Raw genomic sequence first — 19,548 nt, forward strand, 5'->3', positions numbered from 1 at the left:
AGTACTTTGGCTGAACTGATCAAGTGGTTTCAAGATACTTTTTATAGTGCCTGTTTAGCATCAGGCTGGATAACAGGAAAATCAGCCTGAGATGTGGACTCATATCCATTTTTGTCTTGACAAGCCTGGGCCTGTCCTTTGTGTAGAGCAATGTTTCTCAACTTAAATCCACACATCTTAAAGTTGCCAAGGTTGAGAAACACTGGTGTTGAGGAATAGGGAAAAGAAAACCTGGATCCATCACCACTGTTCTTCTTTGTAGTTAGAGAAAGAAAGAGGATTCTGAAACCCACAGCAGCAGAGGTATATAACCCGAAGCTCCTGGGCCACATGTGGTCCCCATAAGTTTTGGATGCAACTTACGAGAGAGCTCAAAATGTTGTTACCAAATTGTTAGGTTAATGGGACAGAAGAGTAAAAGTATTAAATGCTTGACTGGAGAATAAACATATACTATATTTAATTTTAATTCAATTTAAATGGAAATGAAATCAAATTTAATTTTGTCCTGATCCCACCCACTACTTTTTGGAGTGAATCCCCTGGTCTGGAAGGAGTTGTACAGTCCCAAACTAAAGGTCCTTAGACTCATTACAAAGCCAGTTGAAGTCTATGATCAAGTTGCTGTCAAGCAGTTCTTTTCTTTTCTTTTCTTTTTTCTTTCTTTTCTTTTCTTTCTTTCTTTTCTCTTTTGGTTAGTTTTTTTTTTTCCTTTGGGTTAGTTTTTTGTTCTGGAACCACCTGTGTATTATTGTCACATCTTGGGCTTTCGACATAAGTTGGAACGTTGTGGCAGAAACTTGATCGGAAGGCTCAGAACTTGCTTACGGGGGGTGGTGGGGGCAGGAAAGATACAAATGTTGCTGAGCTTTTCCATGGGGTGGGAGGGTCATTTAAACTTTGCATATTTGTACTGTGAAAAGGCCCTTTGTTTCTTTAGCTGGAAGAACTATGGTGCAAGACATTCCCTTGGCAGATCAACAGCTTGAACATGCTGGGAAAATGTGTAAACAGCGTTTTTTCATCTGTAAAATTAGAAGTAAAACAAGCAGGCTTTTCTAAAGGTTAGAACACTCTCACCCACTTTCTCCGGCACGCATATCCACCTCTTGCCCGGAAATCCACACTTGACACTTTCAACCTCAGCTGCCCTTGTTTTCATTGTGTAACTGATGGAGTGTGTTGAATGTCAGTGGCAAGAGGGTGTATTGGACAAAAATAGCTGCCTGTTTGGGTCCCCTTCTCTGCTTCGGAGTGCAACAAAGGGCCTCGTTTCCTTCACTTTCCTGAGAAATTGTTCAATCTGCACAGAAGCATTTTTTTTTAATGTCACATCAAATGAAAATATTCTAAGCAACACTTGGTCGATAGCGAGGCAGTTTCTAAATCAGAAAAGTTGATCAATTCGGTGGAATCTTGTCGTTTCCTTATTATCTGCATCTGAAATCTGCCCTCCTGCTCACACACAGAGGTAAGCAACTGCATCATTTCATTGCTTCCTTAAGAATCACATAGAGTTCCAAAGATATAACCCATGAAGTAGGAAAGCTGATGATGAATCGTCCCTTCTCATTCTGCATCACTCACATCCAAACAGTTGTGCCAAAGTTACAGACTGATCAGTATGAGGCTAAATCAGCATTGAATCCCAAGTGTCTTGGCAGAGCACATCAGCGCTGAAGCCAAGCAGCCATGTTTGAAAGCTAGTGGTTTAAATTACCTACAATGACACCACAAAACCTTTTGGCAGGGGCACTGTGGGAAATTGAAGTGATGGCTCAGAAACATCGACTGCCTAATGCCAGGAAAATCCATGGCACAGCTCAGGGACCCCTCAGGTCTGTATCTGATTCTGCTTGGTCATAACATCAAGCAAAATCCCCATCGTTTTAAGGGTTGAGGCAAATACAAAGTCTGTCTGTCTGTCTGTCTGTCTTTTCTTTCTTTCTTTCTTTCTTTCTTTCTTTCTTTCTTTCTTTCTTTCTTTCTTTTCTTTCTTTTTCTTTTTCTTTTCTTTTTCTTTTCTTTTTCTTTTCTTCTTTCTTTCTTTCTTTCTTTCTTTCTTTCTTTCTTTCTGATGTGACTCTGAGCAGCATACAATTAAAACATTCTTCAAAAACCATTAAAAACTAAAATTAGAAACAAGATCAAGAGAGAGTACATCAGATGCATGATACAATGCACACGATATAATCAACATGCAGACTCCCTTGTATATTGCAAGAGAACAAGTAGAATTATTCTCAAAGAAATATACTTGCATTTCCCTGGAATTTGGCTACTTAGAGTTGCAACTGATCAACAGGGGTAAAGTCCACTTTAATATTTCTAATGATGCACTTTATAAGAATCCTTTAATCCCCTAGATAGATGTGATTATTATAAAAATGAGGAATAGGGTTAGCTTCTTCATGCTGAATGTTGATGTTTACAGATGGGACCATAGAGCTATGATTGAGGGTTAATGAAACTTTTCCCAGATTCTAGTTTTTACTTCCAAGCATAAATCCACTTTGTCCAATATCTGTTTCTGCTTGCACCTCTTTTTTTTTAAATCATCCAATGTGCATATTTTTAATTCACTTTTTCCATATTACTTTTTAAATCAATAAATTCTGCTCATTTAATGCATTTTATACATGATTTCCCATAATGTGCACTTTTGCAGTTTATGTATATATAAATATATACTGTATATTTTATACATGTATAAAATACATGTATTTTATACTGTATATTATATACTGTATATTTTATACAGTATATGCATGTTTGCATTTCTTTAGAGGTGCATTAAAATGTGTAAAAGTGTGAACTAAAACCATAGTTTATATTAACATTTAATTGTGAACTGAATAAATGGTTACCCCTTTCCTAACTAGGTTTATTCTCAAGCCTCATCTATTCTTCACGACTAATATGAACATTCAGTCTCACTTCTTAGGCTGCTCTCATGGGATCAGATTACATAAGAGGCCAAGCTGTGCTTTTCTTGTTCCTTAGAATCCATCTTGTGGTGTTCCAGTTTAATTGCACCAGCAGCAGAAGACGTGTGAGTAGGTGTATGTCTACATATTTAGCGGTAATTATTTTTCCCATACCATTTTTTGGAACTAATCTCCTCAAGTTAGTATTTCTTCTAACAGCAAATATGAATGCATGTATGTATCTGCAAACAAGATAAAGTATGCAATGCGTTCAGAGTATATCATTTACACAGGCCATAGGATTCATCATCTCTTTTGACAGAGGCACAGTTTGCCCAATTGTAGGATGCTCTCAGTGAGAGCCACAGTGATGTAGTGATTAAGGTATAGGATTTGAAGTGAGGAGACCCCCAGTTAAGTTTCCTGTCAGCCATGGAGGCTTATGGTAGCTTTGACCCAATTCACTTTTTTTCAACATAGTCCTTGTTGGGGTAAATTTGGAGGAAGAGCAATCTAGCAAACCCTCACCTGCCTCCAACATTAGACTGGGAATAGCATTTTGGTTTTTGCACTGAGCTCACTTTTGAAGTTCTGGAAAAATGAACATCCATTCTTAATGCTAAATAAATAAAAAAATAAAAAAATAAAAAATTGACTAGAAGTTGACTAGGCCTCCTTTAGGCTAAGTCTAAAAATTGCACAGCTCTCTCTGTCTTGCTACATTCTTTGCAAGCACATTATTTATACTAGTCTGCTTATGCTTTCAGACAGATTTGTGTTCCAGTACTGTGATTCATTGATATATTGATATATTGATTGATTGATTGATTGAGTCATTCATTCATTCATTCATTTCAATCTCTTGAAAGTTATTACTGAGCATCTTTCAACCCCAAACCAGCTTCCCACTTTGCTGTCATTTCTAACTAAACATGGAATCTTGGGGGCGGGCAGTGGGGGGGTTGAATAAATAAGATAAACTTCTATAAAAGCTTCACCCATAACATTCAGACATTTCATCCAGAATCCAACTTTTAACAAACATTTTTCCAGTTAGCAAACGTTCTCCTTCTTCCATGTTTTCATACATCAAACAATTCCACCCACCCCCCTCATTATATTTGGTATTCCCTGTTTTTGGCTGTCCTCTTTTGTCCACATTTAAGGTATTATTAAAAATACCTCTTTGGGCTCTTGCATATCCTGGGTAGTGTTTTATTTGCCCTCCTTGATTGTTGTATATTGCTGTAACTTTGTTTTGTTTTGTTTACAGCACACCTTAATTTGGAAGAAAGTGGCAGGATATCAAATACAGCTGTGCAGCAGTCTAGTTTCAAAAGGGAAAAGGTTATTCAGGATGCTCGAGGGCATTCACAGAGCACCTGCGGGCAATCCCTTAAGGCAGCTGCATCTTATCCTGGGACTGTGTGGCTGTCCGCCACACCTGTTTGGTTTAAGGCAGGTGATATACGCCTTACACACATGCTCTGAAGCACCTTTTTCCCTTTTGAATTTGAAGCATTGCCTAGCCCTAGTGTTAAATAAGGCTACCATCTAAGTGTGTGTCTTTAGAACTGAAACTACAGTGAACCCAGATCCACAGGAACTTGCCACCTTCGTCTAAATGAGAAAACAGCATCATGATGTTGTGCCCTAAGCTCAGCCCTTTTTCTAAGCATGTTCAATGCTGCAATGCACACAGAAAAGGGGCAAGGCTTGTGTTGTGGCGGTGCTGATGTCAGCCTGGTCGCCTCTCTACCACCACCCTCCCCCCAGACACTGCTACACTGACAATAGATGACAGGGCACCAATAGAGTCATGATTCCAATACATAGCTTGGGCTGAACTGTTGGATTTGAGGTGTTCTCTAAGCTTCATTGTTTTCCTGCAGGATGTTTATTACCAGACCAGGTAACATCATCAGGGCATAGGAAAGGGAACTTTGATTGTTGTTTATAAATAGCTTGCCTTGCCCATCCGGTCCAGAACATGTCTGCAGGAAAACAACCAAGCAAATGCCAAGAGTTGTGATTTGAGCTGCTCTGCCATTTCTCCTGAGACCCTCCTCCTGTCCTGTCCTTCAGATCCAGTGGCTTACTAAAGGCAACAATGCCTGCTCCTTGCTGGCTTCGGACACCTAGTTTTCTTGCTCATTTTTTCTCAATGTATCAAAGCTCTAGAAAAGGACAAACAGTTTTGAGAGGAAAGCTGTGGCCCTTTTTCTATATGTTGAACTTATTATGGGGGTTAGTATGTTGTGGGAGAGCCAGTTTGGTGCAGTGGTTAAGGGATCAAGCTAGAAACCAGGAGACTGTGAGTTCTAGTCCCTCCTTAGGCATGAAGCCAGCTGGGTGACCTTGGGCCGGTCACTGTCCCTTAGCTCTAGGAAGGAAACAATGGCAAACCACTTCTGAAAAACCTTGCCAAGAAAACTGCAGGGACTAGTCCAGACAGTCGCCAGAAATCAGCTGACTCAAAGGCACCAAAAATGTTGTGGGAACATCAAGGTCTGTCAACTGTCCCATTTTACAAATTTACACTTTCAAGAAAAGGAGCTGAAGAGAAAAAATGGTTGAAAAACAAAGCTTCTCCGTCACAGAACTCAACTTTCAAACAGTGATTGACTGCAGTGGCCAATCCACACTTGCCTTTGCTTTGCTGACCAGTACAGAAAGGCTGCCTTGCCAGGATTCTGTTGGTACAAGACCTCAGAGTGGCTCTCTAAATTATATTTTGTAAATAAGAGATTGTTAGTATGATTTGAGAGCCAGCTTGGTGGAGTGGTTAAGGCACCAGACGAGAAACTGGGAGACTGTGAGTTCTAGTCCTACTATAGGCACAAAGCCAACTGGGTGACCTTGGGCCAGTCCCTCCCCCTCAGCCCTAGGAAGAAGGCAAGGGCAAACCAGTTCCGAAATCCTGCCAATAAAACTGCAGGGACTTGTCCAGGCAGTCGCCAGGAGTCAACACTGACTTAAAGACACATATACAGAGACACAGTATGACTGGCACACAGTGGAAAGAATCTTTCTTGAGACACTTAAGAATGGGAAAGATTAATTAAACCTCTCCCCCGCCCACCCTTGGATGCCATGCTCCCAGTTTGGATTGGCCACCTGCATTGATATATTTTACTAAAAAGAAAAATCTAAAAATAAATAGGAAGCTTTGCCTCTCATTTTCCCCCAAGCTAGCAGACAGAGGAAGCCAACTTAACCACATAAGGAAGGAAGCCAATTCTGCTCACATAATGCAAGGTGGTGGTTCTGCCACAGCAGCTTCACAATATTTGAACCAATCAGTGGTTAGCCCAATGAGCAGAAATGATGAAAAGTTTCCAGACTGAGCTGCGTATGCTATTTAACTTGTGCCCCATAAATGAGATAATTGCCCTCATAGATGTGGTAAAGGATGTTTGGCTCCTGGACACGGAATGGAGGAGTGCCATTTTGTTTAACTGAAACAGCCAAAGAGCTCTTCTGCCCAGGAAACAGTGTGTTGAATTCAAAGTGGGATTTTTAAAACTCAAGGCAGTTCAAATGCAAAATGTTTTGTACATCCCTACCAGAAAATTGAATAACCAGACTCTTACGTGTGGATGCATTCCACCCATCAGGGCCACTTAGTTGCTGACTCATACTATGGGTAGAATGGTTCACTTAGCATGGAACTGGGATGTGGGCTTGTCGTTTCTTGCCCTGGTTTGGTTCTTGGCATGGGAATCCTAAAAGGTTCCCTCTTCAACCTAAACAAAACATTTCCAATTTCTTTAGCCACTTTGGTAACTGGAAAGTGGTAAAACCATGTGTGTGAGTAGGCATCTTGTGCCCCATCAACAGGCTTCACGTCCATGAAGGCTTCCAGGCTCCTGTGTGGTTTGGGGTAAATATGGCTGTTGCCACTTGCAGTCTCTAATCTGAAGCAGTGCCATCCAAAAATGAATGTTGTTGCTGTTGCTCCATGTTGTGGCAGGGTCCGCTTGTTTTGCACTGTGCTCACCTACTTCTCACAGCGAAGCTCATCCACGCGTGATATGATGAGGGGGTTTGTTTTTCGGCCTGCCTGTTGCAGAGCCTGACACTGATTAGGGCCCAAGGACATCCAGACAGAAGTGTATAATCTTTATTTTCAGAAGAGCTTCGTCTTTCAGCTGTTATAATATTGCTTTAATACGCGTGGTCTAATCTTAAGTGTATTTCCAGGATCCCTCCCCTCATCTAACCTAAACAGCTTGTCATTTATTCCAAGCTGTTTTCCTTGGAGACACACTCAAGAATGGTGGTCTGTAGAACTGAAGACATACACTCCAGACAAGTGTTACGGAAGTTAGGAAAATATCCTGGAACTCAGAGTATATCCATGAACCCAAAATAATTGCTGGTAGATAAAACTGTAATGGAATTCTGAAGGGAAAAGAGCCAAATTAATAAAAATGGCAAGCTAAATGTTTTTAAAGCATTTCTCTTCCTCGTTCTTCATCATATACATGTATGCCATTTTAGAAACCTGTGATTATTAGCATGAAAAAAGCCCATCCTCTAAATTTGCAGCAGTGTTTTTGGTATAAACATATTTTTTGCAATTTAGTTAATTGGGGGTATACGGGTGGTAAAATAACTTAAATGGCTGATTAACCTCATTACCCAGCTGTTGTGGTACATTCTACCTTCTCATTTAACAAGGATCACATGTTTGTAGACTGAAGCTCTAAGTAACAGAATTATTTGTTTCTCTTAAGAGACTTCAGACCAGCTGGATTATGCAAGTCACTGCTAGAGGAGCAGAATTTTGGTCACCGGACTACAATTGCTGGAACAGCAGCCAGTGAAAAAACAAGCAGCAAGAAGGGATCTGCACATTTAAACAAGAGGGGGGACCCTGACATTCACATCGTTCAAACTCTCCAATGCAGAAGTTTTCCTGGCAGCAGAAATAGCAGAAAGGATGCAATTAACTCTTTGCATTTGGTTCAACCTGTAGGACTGAGAGAGTTTGGACTTCTATTGATTTGAGAGTTTCCACTCGCAGTGCCACTCTCTACCTTAGCATTTGAGCTGGTTTGACCAAGTCAATAAGCCAAAACCTAAGGAACAATAGTACATAATGTAGTGTGTTGTATAAATTCAGCCACTGATTTATGGTTTAGTATTGGGCAAACTAGGTATTTGTAGTTTATTAAATAAACTATGGTTTGGCTAACAAGCTTGGCACCGTTATGTGAATTCAGCTAGAGGCTTTGCATTAAGATACTTTTTTGAAAATACTGTAAAATGGGAATGAAATAAGAATGAGACTATGCTAGAGTAGGAATATGTATCTCACTATGCTTCAGATTACGTGCTACCAAGTTGGTGACATCTCTAAGTGACCATATAGATAGACCTTCTCCATGATGATTTAGTAGATTACAACCCCCTAATGTTGATGTTTGTTCAACCTCTGTGGTGGACAGGCACAAGCCATTTCTAATTTCCCACAATTCCTAAATTCATAGTACAGCACCTTTTTGAGGATTTGTGGGAATTTTTGAATGATATATTGATATATGATTGATACAATGATATATATGTGATATAGAAAAGGGCACCCAAAGAGCACTTCACTAATGTTCCTCAAATCTAGAATCAACCAAATCTTAGAATGGAGAAATATGCCATTTAAAGAAAAGGCCTTGGTTGAGTTGCAGTAAATGGCCATGTCTCCATAGTCCTTTTCTACTCTGGAGTCCCCAAGACAAAAGGTCGTATTACCTAAGGGCAATCAACTTGTTTTAGTACCTGAGACAGAAAAATCTTACATATGCCTCTTGTGGAGTAAAGTATCAATAATGATTTAAAAATGTCTCCCTTTCATCCAGAATCAGCTACTCAGGGAAGTCACCTCACTCTTCCTAAAGATGGGAATGATCCCAAGACATGCATCCACTTGATGCCTTCCAGATGTGCTGGATTTATAGTGCTGACCATGCACCAAATTCCAGAGAACATTTATAGAGAACATATCCCCAGGGTGATGAAGGAGAAATATTGGATAAAAGGCTCCTACCCTGATTGGAAGCCTCAGGTCTCCTCTCTCAGAGCCTGCTTATTGCTTAAATTGCTAAACATATATATTTTAGGAATGTAGCAAGCTAATGTTAGGAAACTGTCAAAAAGAACAAGGAAGTGAGAAATTTGGAAACCGCTGAAGCATGCTGAATTAACAATTTCCACTGCTAAGAATACTCCAACTGGGACTTGTTTCAAATGCTTAAGGATGTAAACAAGGGTACTGTATAAACCATTGTCTTCATGTGGAGGGTGGGCAGAATCTTGTATTCTGCTCTTATGCAGTAAATAAAGTTTAACTTGCAGTTAAGAGCATGGTCTCCATTCACTAAAGGGTTTGAGGAATTCTCCCCAGAAGCGGGAAGATCAATCTACATACATCTTCTATTACTGTCAAGGTCTGGGCCAAGATGTTTTGAAGCCTGAAGTAAAGGAAATGCAGTTCTCTTGCATTTGATGTTTAAAAGCCAATTAAATTGACTTTTCAATCTTGGGAAATTTTAGTTTTCAATTTAGCAAAGGGAGTCATGATGCAGTATGTGGGGGAAAAAATATACATAAAAAATGGCACATACTCAAAGTACCCAATTTACACAAATTGATAATTCTTATTTCCCTAGTATAGAAGTTTGTTTTGGTGCACAATACTGATCTTTTGGCAGATGCAGAATGCTCACAAATAGCTCTTAGTTTTTAGCCAGTAAACTCCAGAACATTATCTTAAGGCCCAGAATGCTCCAAAAATTAGAGTGGTAGGCTCACCCAATCTTCAAACCATTTCAACTGGGATACGGTCATGAGCAGCAAGTTTTCACAGGCAAGGGGGAAGTGAATTTTGACAGATGGTTAGGCCTATGTTCCTGTGATGGAAGACTTGAGGAGGTCCAAGGTCATGGGGGGGGGGAAGAATCTCAAGCATCTCCTCAGCCCGCAGCTTGAGCATGTGAAAACTAAGAGGATGAGACTGGCACCACCCTAAGGAATTCAGAGTGTTTAGTTGCTGTTGTTGGGGGTTAGAGTTAGTCTGGCAAGATTCTGTCTAGTAGGTGTAAGCTAATAAAGTAAATGAACTGTTCCAGAATCGTTCCACTGAGCTTCTTGGGCTGAACCTGACAGTTCCCCTAGGGAAAGGTAGAGTGTAGGGTTACACAGGCAAAGGGGGAACAAGTTGGGACAGATTGCTAAGACATCTCCCCCCTTTGTGGGTATGTACAGCACTACCTTCTTGGGCTTTTTTCTAAACTGACCAGGATGCCTGAACTGAAACACAAATCTGGGACATATGGTACGGTTATCCATCTAGAAGGCTGACCTAAGAAACCTCAGCGATGACATACTGACTTATATGGAAAATATGAGAGTGACTAGCCCAAGGTTACCTAGCTGACTTTGTGCCTAGAACTCATGGTCTCACGGCTTCTAGCTTACTGCCTTAACCATTGCACCAAGCTGGAAAAATGAGCCGAACTAACAAAACAGACTTGTGTTCCAGATTTGAAAGAAAGCAAACTGATGGCGTATTTTAAATTCAACCATTCTTCTGTTATCATTCACTGAAACAAAGTAAAACAGAATTGATTTTTTTGTAAACAGAATATATAATAAATCATTTTACTTTTTGTACATGCTATCATATTTGATATACAGTAAATAAACTATTCCCTGAGATAGACAGCAAACTTCCAAATGAGATTTAATTAGCTGGCCAGAAAATGAGATATGCAAATGAACTATAAGTTTAAATATATATATATATTAACACTTGGTGCCCACTAAAATCTACACCTCTATTTGGCAATAAAAACAAACAGGATGTCAGAGAATTTTGCAGAATAGATATTTTTACTTTATTATTTTCTTTAAATAATTCTCTCCTGTTTCATAGTATAAACACAATTCTAACATTGACAATTGTACTTTGCATTTTCTTAGAAATGGTCTGTGTATCTTCCAATTAAAATAATACATTAAAACAAGATGAAGGCTACAGCTTTAAGGCAGCATTAAACAATCCAAGTCGAACTTCATTGATGCTCCTCTTCTTGGTCACATTTGCATGCAGGCTGTACATAGAAATGTATGGCACCAACACAATGAAATTAAGGTCCCAAAACAAATCTTGCTAAAACAGAGCTGCCCTGTTGTGGCTCAAGTATCCTTATACATCAGAACAATCTACTGAAGTTTCACTTTTTTTTTTTTTTTTTGCTAAACAACTAAAAAAGGACAGGATTAAAAAAAGAAAAACATGAACATCACCTAGCTGAGTGCTTTTTCTACAAAGGTCCTACTAAAACAAATGGAATTTCATTAAAAACATTTTTTTTTCCTTGATTCAGTGGACCTGGAAGCTCAAACTGGATTTAGTTCACTGTTATAAGTTGATATTCCACATACAGGAAGCTCAACGTATAAAGACAGGAGGTAGCTAAATGGGAATAATGTTCATTTGCTATTAAATTAAGAGGTCATAAGCCCAATGATAAAATCAGGATTTATAAACAGTCAAGTTGGGCTAAGTTTAACTCACTTCATAGTAGGCTACTTTGCCCAGATGTTAAGGCTTTCTAACACAGTTACAGCTATTTATTTTGCCTCTGTCACCACAGATGCTTGCTACATCATTATGCAAACATGACAAATTTATTTTATTTAGTTAAACATCTGAGTTTCACACATATTTAACTGTGCTGGAAGCCATTAAAATCTATTTGCCGCTATACTGAAGCTTCAACAGTTGTATTATTTAAAGTAAAAGGAAGACCAGTTATCTGAATTTTGTGTGTGTGATTGTGTCTGTGTGGGTATCTCAAAGCTGACTGGTTTGCATGTTTGTCTAAATAAATTATGAATTAAAAGGTATTTCCAAGAGTCCGAAATCCAAACACATTTCAAAAGTGGCCATCGTCATCACCGTCATCACCACCACCTTCATCATCATTTTTGTTTAGAACAGTGTAAGTAGATGCTAGTAAAATAGTGTAGAGAGTAAGGAAGATGACCTTGATGGAGATATGCAGGAACCATTACTTAGGCAAAAGGTGCTGAAACATTTTTAAGTCCAGAACAAGAAGATAACATTCAGAAGCGGCTCAGGCAAACACCTCCCTAATTCACTGAAGTATAAGAAGGAAGAAGAGGTACAGCACAATCAGATATGCAAGATTCTGTTATTATAGCCAGTCTCAATAAAAGTAGTCTTCCTGTGGAGTTGATTTCCAGGCCTGGTCTACCTAGAACGGCTGACAAATATCCAGTTCAGGGTCTGAAATCTTGATTAGCCAAATTATTCACTTGGAATCATTAGCAAAGTCTGGAGCCAAAGAGCTTCTAATGCTCATTTCCCTTATATCTTATGTCATACAAAAAAGACAGATCCTCCAAATTCCTGAGTCTCATTGTGTTAAATTGTGGCTACCAAAGGAAAATTCCTCTAAAATATACTGCATTCAGCTGTATTTATTCCAGGTTCTGATCTGCTCAAGAGAGTTCACTTCAATGTTTCAATGTTTTGCTTCTTTGTTTTTCCTGCTCTCTTATATAAATTTTCACTGCATTTCTGGACCTTAATGTTCCTCCTTTTTTTAAGATCTTCATTTCAAGAGCACCTTCTAACCTTTATCTTTTAATGTCGATACATAACACTTTTTTGATTTTTTGTTCATACTGGCCAAAGAGCACTTTTAACATTTAATTCTGGCAGAACTCCCTCATTTTGGCCTGAAGAGCATCACAAGTCTTCTTAGCATCCCCTAGAAGCATGGAAGTGTTGGGCTTGTAAAAGATTGGATTGTCAACTGCTGCATATCCAACACCTAGAGATCTCTTCATAACGATCACCTGAAATAAGGACTTTTGTGTTAGATATACAGCATCCTTGTAGACATTCAGTAAAATCAATATTAAGAAAAGATGTACTAATTTGTTTGTTAGGCTTGTGTGGTAAGTCTTTTATACAGTGCTTCAATTACTTTAATTCTGCTTTTGATTGATTTACAGAGATTTTATTATACTTTTTACTGACTGTTGTTAGCCACCCAAAGGTCATATGTAAGATGGGCAGCCACATACATTTTCTAAACAAACAAGGTATACAGCTACTGAAAACTTCATCACAATGTAATTCAGAGATGATGGGCACAGGTAATTTATTTTAATTATATCACAGAATCATAGACAGTATAAGTTGAAAGAGACTTTATAGGCAATCTATTCCAATCCCTTGCTTAATGGAGAATCCACTAAATCAACATTAACAGGAAGAATCCAGCCTCTTTAAAAACCTCCAGCAAGAGAGAGCCCATCACTGTTCTAGGAAGACTGTTTCACTGTTTTAACAGTTCTTACTGCCAAGAAATTCCTCATAATAATCACCATGTATTACCTTTCTTTTAATTTCAACCCACTGTTCCCTGTCCTATCCTCAGTTTTGTAACAGAATTAAATCTACCCATTCCTGCACGAGAGCTTCTTAGATATTTGTAGATGACTACCGGATCTCCTTTCAGCCTTTTCTTTTATAAACTAGCCATGCCCAGCCCCTTTAAAATTTCCTCCTGGGGTTTGGTTTCCAAACTCTTTATCACTATGATAACTTCCTCTGAACCTGCTCCAGGTAGAACTAGACACAATATTCCAAGTGTGATCTAACCAGCACAGAGTACCACAGAACCATTACCTTCCATAATCTGGGCACAATGCTTCCCTTAATACAGCCCAAGATTGCCTTGATCTTTTTAACTGCTGCGTCACAGCAACTTTTTCACCACATGGAGTTCCCTGAAGTCCTCAACTGAAGTTAATTCTTCTGATTTTTCTTTTATCTCTCCCTTTCTTTAAAATGAGTCTTAGGCTGCTTGTATGAAACACAGCACTTTGGAAGATATTTTTCCAAAGCATTATTTCCCCAAAAAACATGGAAAGGACACTATTTCTTATGTAGCATAATTTCCAAGGCTTATCCATGAATTCTGGTGGTAGAGGATGCACAGAGCTCTAGCTGGTAATTGCTGGCCCTCGGATAGTTAATAAAAAGCAAAAATAAGGGGGGAAACCCTTTGTCAATTAAAACCAAGGAAAGCCAAAAGCTCTCTGAAAATAATTTTGAAGGTATCCACTTTTTTCATTCATCCAAAAAATAGTTCTTCAAAGACTGAATGATTTCAAGAAGATGTGGGTTCTTGACCAATATATCAAAGACTGCAGCCAACAACACAATTACTTTCCCCCCGCAAAAACCCTTGGTTTTAACAGTATACCCACCAGCCCACTAAAAACTGGGGGTGGGAGGGAGAAAAAGGGGTGCTAATACCAGCACTGCCAACAGTAGACAGTTTTCAAATAATTGTGTTCTTTTCCTTCTCAGCTGACTCTTGTACACTTAATAGCACATTTCTACCCAAGCTGTTCAAGGAAAAAAAGATAGGAGAGCTGTGGGGTATTAGCAGATTTCTGAATAAGTAAATGGCTTTAAAGAAATCAATAAGGCATGGAATTTCTACTACAATATTTTGTAACTCACCTGCTTTGCCTTCCAAACTTCAAGAACAGGCATTCCAGCAATGATAGAATTTGGATCTTCTTGGGCAGCTGAATTAACTGTATCATTAGCTCCAATGACAAGGACCAGATCCGTTTCTGCAATAAACATACAAGGAAAAAACACATAACAATTTATGAACAGAACTCCAGTTCCTGCTGTTAGTAACATCTTATATTCTGGGTTAGATACCTCTTATCCCGAAGCCCCTAATCCCACTAAGAACTGCAAATGGGCAAGAATGACATTCCCCAAACTTGATCCTGGAAATAACACATTTGTTCTTCTTCAAGCTGCAAAACATTGCATAAAATTAATGAGGAACAGCATGAAAAGTGTAAAGTTTCAAAAAATGAACAACAGTGGCTTTTTTAATAGAGTGCACTGCCTTCAAACTGCTATTATTTAGGTTGATAGTTGCAGTGTACAAGAGAAAACATTCTTAACCAGGGCTCCCAGGCTTTGCAACTTCCTACTAAGGGAGCCAGGCTAGTTGCACCACTGCCGTTTGTCTGAGGTCAGACAACTATATTTTCATTCAGACAGGGTTTGGGCTCTTAAGATGTCTTGTTTGTTGAAAAAAGTTCTAATTAGTGGGTGCTGTTTATTTCTCTTTTATTTTTATATTTTTATATGATTGTAATCCTAGCTGACTTTGTTTGTGTGTTCAGTCGTTAAGTCGTGTCCGACTCTTTGTGACCCCATGAACCATATTGCGCCAGGCCTTCCTGTCCTTCACTGCCTCCCTGAGTTTGCTCAGTTTCATGTTCATTGCTTCAAGTGATGCTATTTAACCATCTCATCCTCTGCCATCCCCTTCTCCTTTTCCTTCAATCTTTCCCAGCATCAGGGTCTTTTCCCAAGAGTCCTCTCTTCGCATTAGGTGACCAAAGTATCTGAGCTTGAGCTTCATTATCAATCCTTCCAATGAGCAATCAGGGTTGATTTCCTTTAAGATTGGCTGGTTTGACCTCCTAGCAGTCCAGGGGACTCTTAAGAGTCTTCTCCAGCACCACAGTTCAAAGGCATCAATTCTTCGGCGCTCAGCCTTCTTTATGGTCCAGCTCTCACAGCCATACATTACTACTGGAAAAACCACAGCTTTGACTATGCAGATCTTTGTCGGAAAGGTGATGTCTCTGCTTTTTAATATGCTGTCTAGGTTTGCCATAGCTTTCCTCCCAAGGAGCAAGCGCCTTTTAATTTCACAGCTGCAGTCTCTGTCTGTGGTGATCTTGGAGCCCAAATAAAGCAAGTCTGTTATTGTTTCCATTTCTACCCCTTCTATTTGCCAGGAATTGATGGGTCCAGATGCCATGATCTTAGTTTTTTTAATGTTGAGTTTCAAGCCAGCTTTCGCACTCTCCTCTTTCACCCTCACCAAGAGGCTCTTTAGTTCTTCTTCACTTTCTGCCATTAGGGTGGTATCATCTGCATATCTGAGGTTGTTGATGTTTCTCCCTGCAATCTTAATTCCGGCTTGTGATTCTTCCAGCCTGGCATTTCTCATGATGTACTCTGCATATAGGTTAAATAAGCAGGGTGACAGTATATAGCCTTGTTGTACTCCTTTCCCTATTTTGAACCAATCGGTTGTTCCATGAACGGTTCTAACTGTTGCTTCTTGGCCCGCATACAGATTTCTCAGGAGACGGGTAAGGTGGTCTGGTATCCCCATCTCTTTAAGAATTTGCCAGTTTGTTGTGATCCACACAATCAAAGGCTTTTGCATAGTCAATGAAGCAAAAGTAGATGTTTTTCTGGAACTCTCGTGCTTTCTCCATGATCCAGCGAATGTTGGCAATTTGATCTCTAGTTCCTCTGCCTCTTCAAAACTTAGCTTGTACATCCGGTAGTTCTCAGTTCACGTACTGCTGAAGCCTAGCTTGTAGGATTTTGAGCATAACCTTGCTAGCATGTGAAATGAGTGCAATTGTGCAATAGTTTGAGCATCCTTTGGCATTGCCCTTCTTTGGAATTGGAATGTAAACTGACCTTTTCCAATCCCGTGGCCACTGTTGCGTTTTCCAAACTTGCTGGCATATTGAGTGCAGCACTTTAATAGCATCATCTCTTAGTATTTTAAATAACTCAGCTGGAATACTGTCATCTCCACTAGCTTTGTTGTTAGCAATGCTTCCTAAGGCCCACTTGACTTCACTCTCTAGGATGTCTGGCTCAAGGTCAGTGACCACACCAGCATGGACATCAGGGACATTAAGATCTTTTTTGTATAGTTCCTCTGTGTATTCTTGCCACCTCTTCTTAATCTCTTCTGCTTCTGTTAGGTCCCTGCCTTTTTTGTCCTTTATCATGCCCATCTTTGCACTAAACGTTCCTTTGATATGTCCAATTTTCTTGAAGAGATCTCTAGTCTTCCCCATTCTATTGTTTTCCTCGATTTCTTTGCATTGTTCATTTAAGAAGGCCTTCTTATCTCTCCTTGCTATTCTCTGGAAATCTGCATTCAGTTGCTTATGTCTTTCCCTTTCACCCTTGCTTTTTGCATTCCTTCTTTCCACAGCTATTTGTAAAGCTTCATCAGACAGCCATTTTGCTTTCTTGCATTTCTTTTTCTTTGGGATGGTTTTAGTTGCTGCCTCCTGTACAATGTTACGGACCTCCGTCCATAGTTCTTCAGGCACTCTGTCTACCAAATCTAATCCCCTAAATCTATTCATCACCTTCACTGTGTACTCACAAGGAATATGATCTAAGTCGTACCTGAGCGGTCTAGTGGTTTTCCCTACGTTCTTCAATTTAAGCCTAAATTTTGCAGTAAGAAGCTCATGATCTGAGCCACAGTCAGCTCCTGGTCTTGTTTTTGCTGTCTGTATAGAGCTTCTCCATCTTTGGCTGCAAAGTATATAATCAATCTGGTTTCGGTATTGGCCATCTGGTGATGTCCATGTGTAGAGTCGTCTCTTGTAAAGTCTAGCTGACTTTAGCTTATCCCAAAAAACTAAGTAGGTTTGGGCCTGGTTTGTACCTGGATGGGAGATTGTCAGGAAATCTTGACACTGTATGTTAGATTGGGATGTCAAAAACAGAAAACCAATCCAGAAAAAGGCAAAGTACTTTTGCACTATTCTAAAGAGAACTTCATGGACATGTTCATGAAGTCAACAGGATTCAAGCTTGACTCTAGCAAGTTTATTGTCAGTTGGTTTAAGCATTAATTCTAAAGAAAGCACTGGACGCAAACATAATACTGGGAGTCGGGCGGCATATACATTTAATAATAATAATAATAATAATAATAATAATAATGACTATTATTATTATTATTATTATTTAAAATGTGCACAAACTCGTATAATATTAGACTACCTTTTAGAAAAACAAACCATCTAAGGCAAAAATAAAGCAAGGTTATCTTCTTTCTCTCACCTGGAAAGTCTTCATTAATTTCATCCATTTCTAGAACAATGTCATATGGTACACCGGCTTCTGCAAGCAATACATTCAGTTGTCCAGGCATACGACCTGCCACAGGATGAATACCAAACCTAAAATAGTGGAAGAAATGGTGACAGGATACATAAAAAACATCAGAAATGCTTTAGCCATTCTGTTATTCATTAACACAGCAAATTTTCACAGTATAATCCACAGTTTAGAGATGGAAGCCTAAGGTTGAGAAAATAATTTATTCAACGTCACATCGAAGTAAGGACTTCTCTCTCTCTCTCTCTCTCTCTCTCTCTCTCTCTCCCTCCCTCTCCCTCTCTCTTCCTTACAAGGTGTCCTGGGTTCATTTGCCCTCTGAGTGGTATACAGGGGGGCATATTCAAAAACTGTGCAAGGCTACAGCAAAAATTAAAGCTGATGAAGTTTTAATTAGATTAATAGAAACAAGTAATATGATTATTCTCAATGAAATTAGTAACTTTCCTCTTTCTGTTGTAGAAAGAATTACATTTCAATGACAACTTTTGAAGAAGTTCAGAGCAACATATCTAAGGCTTTGGGGGTTTCATGTAGCTTTAGGGCTATAGGTTATGTATATTTTGGTTAGTAGAACGTTGTATCATACTAGAATAAAGAAAAATAGGAATCAAGAATCAGCAGGTATTATGAAAAGGGAATTTACTTTGGTGTAACAAGTGTGAAGATTCTGTGTTGTTTCAAATAAGATAAATTTCTGTTTTTGAATTGTCTGTGACCTTATTAAGTGTGTAGCTTATTTACTATGTTACATTTCCAACTGAGATCCCTCTCTCACTTCAGCTATTTGCCTTATGGATTAAAATGTACAGATGCTTCCACTGTCTTCGTAAATTATGAGCACTAGATACTTAGGGTGTATGTGAATGGGGTAAAACAGCCAGTAAGGATGGTGGGCATTTTGCTTACAAAAAACATTTGCAAACTGCACAGAGCCATGAGAGAGAGAAAGGGCGGGGGTGGGGGAGGAGAGGAAATATCTGCTATCATTCTACCGAAGACCAGATGTAGAATCAGATATACAACAGCGGAACAAATAGGACAAAATATTAGGGAGCTTAAAGTTTCAGCCAGCTACTCAGTAACTCAAGCCATGTGAAACAATCCTGATTCTTTCCAGAAAACGTGAAGTGCAAGAGCTTTCAGAATTTCTGCACTGAAGTATATTAGAATTCAGGCAACTAATAACGTTATATTTAAGTAGTTTTTAATTATAATGCATATTTGGATTTTATACACTATTAGCAATTCTGAAAGCAACATATTCTTTCTTGAAATCATGCCAAATATTTTGAAGGAATATACACATCTGCAAATTGAGAGCTGTCAAGATTTCAAAAGTAACTGCATTTTTTTTTCAGGGTAGAGGGATTTTTGTTTACTTGTATTATTGAAGTGCAGCCAAGAGAAACCCAGTGAGTCCAATAAAGATGTTGCCTAACAATAGGTCATTGGCCAGTTTCTAGGTCAGGTTTCAACACTGGTCTGAGACACAGGGGGACTCTGCTGTCAGTATCATCTATAACAGATTATATTTGATTCAGATTTGCCTTCCTTAGCCAGAATTGGATCAAGCCCTTAAAGATT

General features: G+C 39.1%; 1 protein-coding gene across 6 annotated transcripts in view; it reads right to left on the bottom strand.

The window, feature by feature from the left end:
• Window positions 1-10,619: 10,619 nt before the first annotated feature.
• The window catches only part of NNT (nicotinamide nucleotide transhydrogenase), a 64,709-nt gene continuing 55,780 nt past the window's right edge, over window positions 10,620-19,548 (bottom strand). For 5 of the 6 annotated variants that reach the window (XM_088152812.1, XM_088152809.1, XM_088152811.1 and 2 more), the window contains exons 20-22: window positions 17,905-18,023; window positions 14,497-14,612; window positions 10,620-12,815 (exon numbers count right to left, since the gene is read on the bottom strand). In XM_088152812.1, the coding sequence (XP_088008938.1) occupies window positions 12,666-12,815; window positions 14,497-14,612; window positions 17,905-18,023 (385 nt within the window). In that variant the 3' untranslated portion in view covers window positions 10,620-12,665. The remainder of the gene's footprint in view (window positions 12,816-14,496; window positions 14,613-17,904; window positions 18,024-19,548) is intronic. The other variant, XM_088152814.1, reaches the window with a different exon arrangement.

Source organism: Python bivittatus, unplaced genomic scaffold (assembly GCF_059951505.1).
Source record: "Python bivittatus isolate LINGU-HERP-01145 unplaced genomic scaffold, Pbiv_v1 ctg000570_np1212, whole genome shotgun sequence".
In the NCBI taxonomy this organism is placed as follows: Eukaryota; Metazoa; Chordata; class Lepidosauria; order Squamata; family Pythonidae; genus Python; species Python bivittatus.